Source organism: Strix uralensis, chromosome Z (assembly GCF_047716275.1).
Source record: "Strix uralensis isolate ZFMK-TIS-50842 chromosome Z, bStrUra1, whole genome shotgun sequence".
Taxonomy (NCBI): Eukaryota; Metazoa; Chordata; class Aves; order Strigiformes; family Strigidae; genus Strix; species Strix uralensis.
The window spans coordinates 788,239-800,780 of NC_134012.1; the positions used below are offsets into that span (position 1 = coordinate 788,239).

A 12,542-nucleotide genomic window follows, 5' to 3' on the forward strand; every position below is an offset into this window, starting at 1 on the left:
ATGGGACGGGACGGGACGGGTTGGGGGCGGTGATAAATCCGCTGAGGTGTCGCCGCGGGGAGCGGCCGCCCCGGGACCCGCCCCCTCCTCCCTCCCTCCTCCCTCCCGCCCGCTCCCCCGGGGGGAATCACCCCCCCTCACCCCCCCTCCGGCTCGGGGGCCAGGTACACTTTGACGTCAGGCTGTCTGTCGTCGTTTTGACGTGTAAACACTCATTTCCATTCCGGCTCCGGAGGGTCTGGGCACCGCGCAGCCCCGGGCAGCCGCTCCGCGCCGGCAGCCGAAGGGACCCGCCGCCTCCCGCTTCCCCGCTCCCGGGGCCGGCGCTCGCCTTGGCAACGCGGCGCCCCGCCGCAGCCCGCCCGGCCGCTCCCCCCGCGCCCCGCGGTCATGGACGGTGGCGGCTGGGCCGGCCGGGGCTCGGCCCTGGCTCTGCTCGCCGTCTGCTGCTGCTGCTGCTGCCCGGCCCGCGGCGGCAGCGCCGGGCGCCAGTTCCTCAACGAGTGGGCGGCAGAAATCCCGGCGGGCCCCGACGCCGCCAGAGCCATCGCCCGGGAGCTGGACTACGACCTGGTGGGGCAGGTACGGCCGGGCGGTTCCGGATCGGCTCCCTCTCTCCTCCCTCCGTTCCCTTCCTCCGCGCTGCCCCCGAAACTTCTGCCCGCTCGCGGGGCTCCGGGGGAGTTGGGAAGCGCCGTCTCCCCCCCGCCCCGCAGCAACCGCCCCCCCCCGCTCCGCACCTCGGCGGGGACCCCGCGACCGCGGCGGCCGGACGGGACCGGGCGGGTCCTGAGGGCAGCGGGCGGGGGCGGGCAGGGCGGCTCGGTCCTTCCCTGAGGGCAGCGGGCGGGGACCCGGCGCGGCGCTGCCGCTCTGCCTGAGGGGTCCCGGCAGGGTCGGGCAGGGGTCCCGGTTCTCCCTGAGGGGTCCCGGCTCTCCCCTGAGGGGTCCCGGCTCTCCCCTGAGGGGTCCTGGTTCTCCCCTGAGGGGTCCCGGTTCTCCCCTGAGGGGTCCCGGTTCTCCCCTGAGGGGTCCCGGCACGGCGCCTGGGTCTCCCTGAGGGGAGCGGGCAGAGCCAGGCAGGGCGGTTCGGCTCCCGCTGAGGGGAGCGGGCAGGGTCTGGCAGATATTCCCGCTCTCCCTGAGGGGACCGAGCTGGGTGCCCCGGCTCTCCCTGAGGAAGGGCACCGCCACCCTCCCTGAGGGGCTCGGGCAGGGTCTGGCAGGGCACCCCGCTGTCCCTCAGGGTCTGGCAGTGCACCCCGCTGTCCCCGAGCAGTCCGGGCAGGAGGAGGGCTCAGCCAGCCCCGGCTCCGTCCCGGCGCCGCCCCCGCGCCGCCCCCCCCCGCGCCATCCCGCACCCCCCCCCGAGGCTCCATCGCCGCCGCGGGGCTCCTCTCCCGCAGCCTCTCGGGGCTCTTTTTTCGGGATGCCGTGACGCCAGCGTTGTCAGGGATGAGTAACCGCCCTGAGGTGACAGCCCGGTCCCCCCGGCCGAGGGTCCTGCGCCAAGCCGGCAGCGCCGGGACTCCCCCAAAGCCCCTTCCCGGCCCCGCGCCCCGGGCCCGGCCGCGTCCTCCGGATCTCAGCCCTCGGCGCGGTCGCAGCTCTGCGGGTTTGGCTTTGGCGGGGTTCGGCCCCACCGATCTCAGACAGCCCCTCCTTAGGGAACAGGGGTGTTGGCAGCCCAGCGGGGCGCACCCGCGTCTCCCTGGAAATGCCGGTTCAGTAGGTGCCTGCGCAGCAAAACCCGGCGGTGAGGTTTCGGAAGGTGCGAGGAGCTTCTTACCCCTGTTCGGCTGAACCCCGGGAAGAGAGATAAAACGGGACTGGAGGTAAAACCCGGCTTCTAAAGGTGGCCGGGTCAAGGTGTGTCCGTGAGGGAACTGGTCACTACCCCCAGCACTACAGTACTGTGTTACTACTTCACTATCTTAAATAAAATGATGCCCCCCCCCCCCCCCCCCCCCCCCCAGTTTCTTCTAGCAGCGCTCAGGCTGTGGTAAGCGCTTGTTACTTGAAGAGTGTTTTTTAGTTTAGATGAAGGAATCTAAAGGCTAGTTTCTTGCTCTTTTGTCTTCAAGCAGAATGAATTCGGTCAGGTTGTGATTGTTGATATTTGTTTGCGGTGGAGAAATCTCTCTTGATAGTTAAAGTACGCCTCTGTCTTACAGATCGGATCACTCAAAAATCACTACCTATTCAGACATAAAAGCCATCCAAGACGGTCTCGAAGAAGTGCCATTCATATCACTAAAAGACTTTCTGACGATGAGCGGGTGAGTGTTACATTTATTCTTTTTCGTGCTCTCTGTTTGTTCTGTCTCCTTTATTGCTAGCTTTGAAATGAGGTCACAGGCAGGCTCTCCTCGCTTTAGAAGTCTAATATATGCAGCCATCCATACTCGTGCTGAATAATACTTTATTATTCTGTCATTAACAGGCAGAATCTGACCCTCTCCTACCATATTTTTTGCAAGGGCTTTCCAAATTAAGATTTAAGATATGCAGCATTGCAGAGGCTTGGAATTTCAGATGTCGATGTGTTGCTGATGACAATGTGAACAAGGATCCACAGGGCTTGATTCAGAGTAAAAATCCATAGATGCATTAAGCTTAATCAGGCCACGTCTGTGCAATTACCGTGGGAATTAGGTTTGATTTAAAGTGACTGAATATTTAAAAAAAAAAAAAAAGTAGGGGAAAAGAGCCGAGGTGTTGCTGGATTCGCTTCTTCTATGACAAGCTCTGAAACCCCTTCTCAAAGAAACCATCACACGTTCTAGACTTGCAGGTTTTTTCCAGACTTGCAGTTTTTTTCTACACTTGCAGTGTTTTTCTACACTGGGATCCCAGCACAGTCCAAGGTCAGGCACACTGGGAGAGCCAGGGATCTAAGGCACTATCCACCTGCGAGGCAGACTGCCCATTTATTTCACTTTATTTGAGAGAGAAGAATGTCTGTTTGTAAAACATACTGAAAAACCGGGGTGGGTGGCGAATTTAAGGAACAGACCAGAATGCTATCAGCCCCTCTTAAAACCAATTTCTGGTGGATTTCAGAACAACGAAATCTGAATTTCAAATCAGTGTTATTGCAGCAATCATTGTAAAAATGAGAGCAGACCAAAGCATGAATTAACCTTGTTGTAAAAACCAGCAATTTATCGTGTAAGGGTGAATCACTTGGGAAGGAGCAATTGGTTATCTGGAGGTTTTAGATGCAAATGTCATCTGGGAGGAAATATTCTATATGTAGCTAGGAGAATTAAAGGAGGGGGTGGGACGGGGTATGTGTTTTGCCTGTTTCCAAACCGTACGCTCTCATCTATCTCCTTGTGAACATGGGTTTAACGGTTAAAGTCTTCCAGGTGAAGTCATTCTAAACTGGGATATTCAAAGCCACAGTGCGAGTGGAAATGAGTGTTCTGATTTGTGCCCACACCCGTGATCAGGTGTTCAATGCCATCATAGCACCATGTTCAGGAACAGAGTTTTGGCTGCAGTTCCTCCCTGTTCTGGACTTACCACAGCGAATGCACCCCTTACACAGGGAAGCGTGGCCGTGTTTAGGACACGGAATTCCAATGTCATAAGCAGAATGGGAGCAGTTGTGCTACATGCGTTACTGCCAAATGTGATTGCAGACTTAGATCCAAACCCAGAGCTTCAAAGTGCTGCAGGTGATTTGCTAAATCTACTCTCATTTCCCTTTTATTTACCATTCAGTATGCAAATGAACCATGTGAGTGAATGAGATGTAATTATGTCATTATGTAAGTGTATAAACACAAAGCAATCACATAACGCTGTGTAGTTACACGTGGACCTTGGCTCCAAAGAGCTACTCTTGTCTGGCAACAGCCTATTTAACAAGATTTAAATTCATTCTTCAAAAAGGGAGAGAGAAGGGAATCCTGCTTTTGTTTGTGTAACGCCTTCATGACTTTCATGGTATGTTAAGTGTGAAAGCTGGCGTAAAACTTGGCTCTCATCTGAGTATTTCTCTGCTTCCTATAGATGTCCCAGTGTTTGTTGTAAAACAGATAAAGGCTGTGAATGTATTGAAGGGATATGATTATCTGGTTCCCTAACTTCCAGTATTTGCGCTAGTTTCCAAACCTATTTTCTTGCAAGAGACCCAAATCAAGGTTATTTTCGCTGCTTTATTTATCAGCGACCGGAGATTTGGCACAGGGCCTTCGGCTTGTTCTGCAGACGGATGGTTGGAACCTCACCCAGCGGCGGAGTGACAAACATTTGGCTTGTTTGTCTGACATATGTGCTTGGTAGTTTCAGCTCATTTCCTCAGAGCAGTTGTCCACATCGAAAACAGCAAGCATGGAAGCAGTCAGTTGTTAATTACTGTTGGGTGATGCAGAGGCCAGGCTTTGCTGTGGGCAGGGGAGAGAGAGAAAGGTAATTGCTGTGACCTGTGCACAAGTATGTGCGGCCCTGGGTCTCTGCAGGGCGGTTTAAAATACTTACACTAGCACATCTCCCATGCCGAACTATGGTTTGTAGGGGTTTTAGTGAGAAATCTATAGCCAAGGGAAGAGTAATAGAGAGCTTTCAGTAAAGACTGCTGGTGTAGCTACCATTTTTAAGGGTTTATGTTCTTATAGTGGATTTCCATTAGTCTCTCACTAGGAAATTGTATTTTAATCAAATCAGTACTTTTTTAAACATTATAATTTGTGAGTCGTGCTTACGGCTTCATATATGGTGATAGATGTAAGGACCATAAAGCTCACAGCAGAGAAAAATAACAAAATATTCAAACCTTTAAAGCACAAGGCTAGATCCAAGGTGTCTTCCACCAGTGGCTTATAGCAGGATCTTGGCGATCTACTGAACCTGAGCTGGGTCTGCTTGTTTGGAGACGGGGATGAAAAGCACCAGCTTCATCAGAGTGACTGTCTCGGTACTACCGACGAATAACATTTTATTCCCCTTTCCAGAAGGAGCACACAGCACCGAGAGATCAGAACCAGGATTATTTATTTTTTTTGGGGGGGGAGGGTTAGTAATGCATTCAAGGTGACCAAGTGGGATACACTTTAAAATGCAGCCCAGTGACTCAGAGATTGCTCTGCACAAATGCTGTGCGACTCACTCTATCGATGCTTTAGCAAAACACGTTGAAGCATTTTGGCTTTGAGCTGCCCGAAGTGGAATTATGCCAGTGATGAAGTTAGTCTAATATTCATAGCTTACTAGTTGATCGCACTTCAAAACACCACTGGGAGAGAGACTTGAAGGTCCAGCTGGGCTATGAGTAACAGCATCATCATGATGGCTAGACTAAAGCCAGGGATAATCTTTCTCCTTTCAACTCCCCATAGATGGGGATTAAAATGTAGGTAGGAGAAAGAAGCAGGCTGTGGTTTTGTTTGTTTCAGTAACCACTGCTGCTTAGATAACCTCTAACCATACTGCACATTCGATATAAAAGCCCGTGTTGTGTGGCACTCACAGGAGTTCTACTGTTAACTGGTACTTAATGATTTTCTGTGACTTGATTCTATAGTATCATGATTTCATCAAGTCCTCTTGCCCAAAGTACACTGTACTTTAGCAGAAATAATCCTCCTCTCTGCAGCAAACATTGCTTATTTTGCTTTAGGCATCAAAATATTGCTGTGTGAGGAAAACCCTTGCCCTCTAGGCTGAGAAAGTCCTAACCTATAGAGGCTTACTTGTCATATTTATACAAATAATTGTAGGTGTCATGGGCAGAGCAGCAATATGAAAAGAAACGAACTAAGCGTGCCACTGTGAGAGACTCGGCAGAAAATCTTTTCAATGACCCTATGTGGAATCAGCAGTGGTATCTGGTAAGAATTTGTTTTGTTGTGGAACTGGGGATGGTGGATTTCAGTTGTGCTATCAGCTGCATTATTTTACTAGGATCAGAGCGATGCAGTGAAGCGAGTAAATGAAGAGTCCCTCTCACTAGCATTTGCTCTAAAAATGGGAGTTCTCTGCACAGAGGATGTCCAGGTAACCTTCAGTTTTCTTTGCAGTGTTGTTTGAACAAAGATTCTAAAAGCCATTTCAGGCTGCTGCTTAGGATGGGGGTTGATACTAGAAACTGTAACAGTTAAAATCTACCTTTATGACGCGGTGATCCCAAGGGTCCCTTCCAACGTGAATGATTCTGTGATTCTGTGATGATTTTAAAAAATTTGCTATTGGCATCTAAGAAGTCCCTTATCATGTCTGTGATGTGTATTTCTTTATTAAAATCGGTGGTGCAGAGAGCGTCTGCCAGACGAAAACAAAAGCTCCTTCAGCCTCTTGGACAGGGATGTAAATAGAAAATGGTGTCCGCAGCTCACATGTTCAAAACATCGAGGAAAAGAAGTTTCCTGAGCTCTGTAGCTTCTGTCTGCACGTGACCACTCAGAAATACAGTTGATCATTTATGTTTTATGTGGTTTCTCTCTTGAGTCTGTGTTTGCACTGTGCATCTAGCTGCACCCTCCAGCTAGGCTTCATTGCTTCCACGCAGAACAGGGCTGGGATTAAAGGTGGGTGTAACAGATCAAGAAGAAAGGTCAAGCACAAGTGTGGCCCAGGTGGCTGGAAATACCTTTCTCTTCTTCAGTTCAGCTTAGAGAAAACAGACCAAACTCTAGGCTGTTTGTATAATGCTTTGCCCTCTCTTTCCTTTGTTTGAGCTAAGAAAAATAAATTATAAGCCCCAGAGCATAAAATATTTCCATTAAGATTCCTGCAGACTTCTTTTCAACATAAGAAATGGTTATCTTTAAGAATTTAACTTTTCATTGAAGCTGAATATCTGTTTGCTTCTTTGCCTGTTTCCAAGAGGAAGCTGGAAATTACTGAGATGTCTGTATTGGACAAATACACAAACACACACAGAGTTTAGAAAAGCGGTTTTGTGAAAAAAGCAATGCCCTTCTCTCCGGGAGATCTCGTTCCTTTTTCCACCTCCCTATGGTTTTCTTTTCCCTCTAGTTTTCCCACATGAAAAACAGAAATGCGATGCTTACCCTTTTTTGCAGTGCATGTTGAATTTTTTCTGGTGAAATGCATAAATGTGTTAAATATTTTCTTCCAAAACATGCTCCTTGCCTTGTGGTGAATAACTTATTACTACCTTATGATTACAATTTGATGGGAACAGTTTTTAGCTCTATTCAGTGTGCCTTCACACGTCACCAGAAAAAATGATTGTTTGATGGATTCTAGAGAACAAAACTTGAAACCCTGAAAGGCAGCAGTCAGAAAAGAAAGGATAAAATGAAGGAAAGGTCATTCCCATAACAAATTTCTCTCTATAAGACTCCAATTTTATGAACATTCCTTTGGAAAGAAAGAAATGAAAAACCTGCGATCAACTAGTGTAATTATGCAGAGAGAAACAGAAGGAAAACGCTTTTCTTTACATCTGTGTTTTTAAGGGGCTTGAAAGCAAGTTTTCTAAATTAGATGTGTGTACTGCACTCTTAATATTAGAGAGGAAAAATGACCCATTTAGGAGCTACTCTTTAAAGAACTTGTTGTGGAAGAGAAGGCTATAGATGATTCATGCTTCCAGTTGATTTACCACAGGAACAGTAATGAGGGTAGTAAACAGAAAGTTGTGATTCAGCACAGTTGTTCCTAACCAAACGACTACCTTAATTGTTTTATCCATTAATTATTATGCTCCGGCTTGAACGTCAAAGGAGAAAACACATTTGGAGAAAACACAGCTGACTGCATTGTGGGGTAGTGTCTTGGCTTCTCATCAAGTGAGAAGAACAAACACGAGCAGGTCTGATCATTAACTTGACGTTCCAAGGTTCATCAGTGCCTCCCTACCATTCCCCTGTTTCTGCTGCCTCCCTCCAATAAATCCAAGATGCTCTTTGTTCAAAGGTGGTCTTCAAGTAATGGGGTAAATCTTTCAGTGCTACAAGTATTTGAAGGAACTGACTTTTGTTTTATCTTTGCAAAATTTGAGCGAAATATACAAGTTCAGGCTGGGATGGTTTAGCATGCCTTTAAAATACATCTTCGGACCTGTGTAGTATAAATGGATAAAGATGTTGACGTATTTCAATCCTTTCTGTCCCCCAGCAAGATACAAGAATAACTCCAACCCTGCCCAAACTAGATCTCCACGTTATTCCTGTATGGCAAAAAGGGATTACAGGCAAGGGGGTTGTCATCACCGTACTAGACGATGGCTTGGAGTGGAATCACACTGACATCTACGCTAACTATGTGAGTTTGGGCATTAGAACGCTACGGGATAAGTGCATTGACTGTAAATTTGATGTACAGACACCCTTCTCCAGCTGGCTGTCGGTTCTGTAAGTCAGCTCCTGCAGTACAGAGACTGAAATATTTGCCTCAGGCATAATTTGGAACCCAGTCTGTGTCACAGGAAGCTGAATGTTACTTAGCAATGATAGCAGGGTGGTTTTTTTGTTGTTTTGGTTTTTTCCCCCTCAGTGGATTTACTTCCCAGGCATGTTTGTATACAGTGGTTTAATGCTGAATTATTAAAGCTCCGTGAAAAATTTATGGAATTGTTAATGCCCATCAAACTCTACCAACTTGATTGCTGTCAACATGAGGCACGCCAAAGAAATAAATAGATTCTAGAACCCATTCTGTTACACGTTTTAAACCACATTTTCTAGTTGTCCAAATTAATTGTTTTTTTTTTTTAAATGTAGGATCCAAAGGCAAGTTACGATTTCAATGACAACGACCATGATCCCTTTCCTAGATACGACCCAACAAATGAAAACAAGTGAGTAGCCTCCAGTTGCATGAAGAGAACAAAACAGTGAGTTATTAATTTGTGTGTTAGAACATGCAAATGCACAAGTATCTCTGTATGTCCCCTATGACAATGATGTAATGAAAGGAGGAATTTGTCCAACAGCATCGCAGAGTGATTGAGGTTGGAAGGGATCTCTGGAGGTCATCTGGTCCCAGCCCCTGCCCACGCGGGGACACCAAGAGCCCAAGGACAGATCCAGACAGCTTTTGAATATTTCGAAGGAGGGAGACTCCACAACCTCTGGGGGCAACTTGTGCCAGTACTCGCTCACCCTCGCAGCAAAAAAGTGTTTATTGTTGTTCGGAAGGAACCTCTTGTCTTTCAGTCTGCACAAACATTTGCACGTAACATTGGCACAAACACCAAATAAGGAAATTAAATTCCCAGATGAAGACCTTCACAATTGAAATGTGCTGTCCTGAATTTCTTTGTATATGTAAGGTACTGATACGTTTCTGTGAGCTGAAGGGAACAATCTGCTCATGTCACTGTGCGTGTTCCTAGAGCGATACCTCCCTAAGCAGATTTTGACTTCAGTTCTCTGCTTTGAACTGGGAATTTTAAAAGAATGTGTCTCCTTGATGGGGTCTGGAAGAGACTGCGTCTCAGAGGAACCTACCGAGACACTCAACCCCTCAGGTCAGCTGTTGTAGCTAAGGACACTCTTTTCTAGTTCTGGGAGTAACTTCTGCACCAGCAGAATAGCTTCTACCTCAGTGCAAGCCGTCACAGGTGAAGTCATGCTTCTGACCTCCTTTCCTAGGGGTATGACAGACCGTCAGACACTGGAGGAGGATGTGTTCACTCCCGTGACAATCTTTCTGTCCCTTCTGAGGCGTATGGAAGCTTTATTTAGACCAGGTTTGTCCCAAGTGTCCTCAAGGTAATAACCCAGGAAGTTTCAGAAAGCTTGAGCACAAGACAGGCAGCCAGTTCCCTGGTAGTTCAGGGAGAGATTTTGTCCGTCAGAAAGAGAAGAGAATGGACCTCTTTAAAAGCTGGTACACAGAAGAAATCAATTTCTTAAACTAATTAGGATGCTCCCACTCAATAAAGGTACGGTGAGAAACTGGTGCGCTCGTTCCCTGTTGTTTATCAGACAATGCAGTAGCATCCACAACATAAATCAGTGGATGGGGGAAAAAACAATCAGTCAAAGGATAAATATTCTACAAATAAGACATTTGAAAAATGACGTTTCTCCTTTGTTACAGCGTTATTTAAGAGCAAGAAGCCATTATCCTCTTGTTCCAATGACATTATCTCTTAAATCTACCTGTATGACCTCTAATCTTTATTAATAAGTAGATGGAACTCAGCCCAGAAGCATTCAAACACTTCATTGAATAACAATTTGTAGTATTAAATATACAACTCTTTTACAGTTACCCTTACATGAAGGTTTTCTGTGTTGTGGAATAAGAATCACTTATGGCAAAAAAGAATTGCATAGAAAATAGTAGGTTATGAGAAAAATTTAGCAATGGTGAGGATGCTTTAAAGGCTCACTTTCTGAAATCCTAAATAAATGCAGTCATTAAAAAAAAGAGTATCTAAACGTGTGATTAAAGAAGGCTTCTATGATATTTCTGTCTGAAGAAGTTCAGTGGCTTCTTAGCCCCATAATTTGGTGCTACTTTTGCACTCTACTGAGATACTGGTGTCTGATGGGTCTGCAGACTTCAGTGTGACTGAGGTAAAGCATTTATCATCTCATCACGATGATCCTCTGATCATTAAGCAGGTAAATTTATGTTGCTCGAAGCCCAAGAGAAACAAGTGTTTTAGTATCATGTAGATACGGCTCGGAAGCTCTTCCATAGCTGCATTGCATTCATTTAAAGGAAGACCCACCAAAATCAAGGTCGTCGGTGATGAGTCTTTGTGTACGTTACACAAAGATGTCGTGAGATGTTGTTTATTCTGGCTATGTTTATTCAGGCATGGGACACGGTGTGCAGGAGAAATTGCCATGCAAGCCAACAACAGAAAATGTGGAGTTGGAGTAGCCTACAATTCCAAAGTTGGAGGTAAGAAAATGAAAATAATTAGATGTCTGATAGGAATGGAAACCAGAGAGATGCTGCGAAGCGCTGAGTGTTTTCAACCACTGTTAATCTGAAATACGAATGACTGGCTCTTCTCAGAAAACATCCATCTTGCACCATTAGGCTACAAAATCCTGTCTGGCCGTAGTGCAGAGTGTTACATCTGTATGACAGCATTTCTTGAATGTCAGCATACTCTCTGGAATTTGGTTATCTGTTGAATGTAGGTAGAATATGTAACAGTAGCAGCAGCAATATAGGTGGTGGTGATGATGATAATAATAATAACAACAACAATAATAATAGTAATAGCGGCATCAGCCTATATTGTACCATGAGATAAGACTGTATCTTTTAAGGAATGATGGACTCACTTCTTATAATTGGTTATACTGGAGAGAGGTGGCATGGGGGAGGAGAGGGATTGAGTAGAGTGAAAGTAAGAATATACAAATTTATACCCACCCTTCCTCGCAGCATATTGTTCCCATCTACTCAATCACGTTCAAAAGGTCACGTCAGTCAAGATACTCAAACTGCTGCTGTTTTCATTTCAACAGCTTCTCTATTATCATCGTAAGTTAATTTTGAAAATAAGTGGAGTCCTGCATGCCCGTCAATCAATACTGCCATGTTTTTGGAAGTGGTGACTAAAAGTTTAATCCATTAGAGGTTTAGGAAATAGTCATGATCAAAGTATCAGTTGCAAATGGTTATTTAGCTCAGCAGAAGATACTTGTACAGTCCTAGTTTTTCCATTACTCCCTTTTTTCCTTTTAAACAAAGGGATGATGAGTGGCAATTGACACCCATAACTGCCATTCCCACCATTTCAGTCTTTATGTTTGTAGGCTCCCATTTCCTCTGCTGAGCTGTCATAGATGTCAGCTTTGCAGTCTGCCTTTGCCACGATGCATTATGCTGTCGTGCTCTGTTTAAATAAAATATCTCACTCATAAGACGAAGACGCCAAATTTTCAAAGCAGGGCAAAATGGATGAAGCTGCAAAGATGTCTGAACTCCCGCTGTGCCCATATTTTAAGGCACTGGCATCTACAGAGAAGATTCTTCCACAGTTATTTGCATATGCTCTGTGTTCGTTTGCAAATGAAAACTACAGATCTATGTGGGGTGATTTGTCTAGAAAAGGAAAATAACAGGAGGAAAAGCAGTCCGGCAATCTGTATTACCCAGAAAGCTGCTTATGTCTGGGCGGGGGAGCAGAAAGAATGGAAAAGTTGAAAGAAATCATAAGCTGTTATATATGACCACCCTGATTAAGACAGGGACATAACAAAAATATGTTCAAAGAGCAACAGAAGATAGAAGCTTCCAAAGATTCAGATAAATTTGGAGTGGCTAAACATTGGAGGGCTTTTCTGGTATTCCAAGCTATACAGGATCCATTTCTTCACAGGTTTTTTCTCTTCTTTTTTTTTTTTTTAAATCCGTGAAATGACACATTACACACTTCTGTTTGACGTTATTTCAGGATGACTTCTTTAAGTGGCTGTCTGCTTGTAGCAGTTGCCATTCTGGATAAATCCAGTGGTCCACAGCCAATGCCTTTTCTCCGACAGTCAGCAATAGCTGCTTTAGGGAAAGAAACCCTGACATTTGGCATACCTTGTTCTCTAATCTTCAGCATCAGAGGTTGGTTTAACTTTGTCTTGAGGGGTAAAATAAAA

At 46.1% G+C, this 12,542-nt stretch overlaps 1 protein-coding gene across 2 annotated transcripts in view; it reads left to right on the plus strand.

Annotated features, from left to right (window-relative positions):
* Nucleotides 1-251: 251 nt before the first annotated feature.
* The window catches only part of PCSK1 (proprotein convertase subtilisin/kexin type 1), a 30,906-nt gene continuing 18,615 nt past the window's right edge, over nucleotides 252-12,542 (plus strand). For both annotated transcript variants that reach the window (XM_074856533.1, XM_074856534.1), the window contains exons 1-6: nucleotides 252-582; nucleotides 2,175-2,279; nucleotides 5,727-5,837; nucleotides 8,092-8,238; nucleotides 8,697-8,773; nucleotides 10,748-10,836. In XM_074856533.1, coding sequence (XP_074712634.1) covers nucleotides 391-582; nucleotides 2,175-2,279; nucleotides 5,727-5,837; nucleotides 8,092-8,238; nucleotides 8,697-8,773; nucleotides 10,748-10,836 — 721 coding nt within the window. In that variant the 5' untranslated portion in view covers nucleotides 252-390. The remainder of the gene's footprint in view (nucleotides 583-2,174; nucleotides 2,280-5,726; nucleotides 5,838-8,091; nucleotides 8,239-8,696; nucleotides 8,774-10,747; nucleotides 10,837-12,542) is intronic.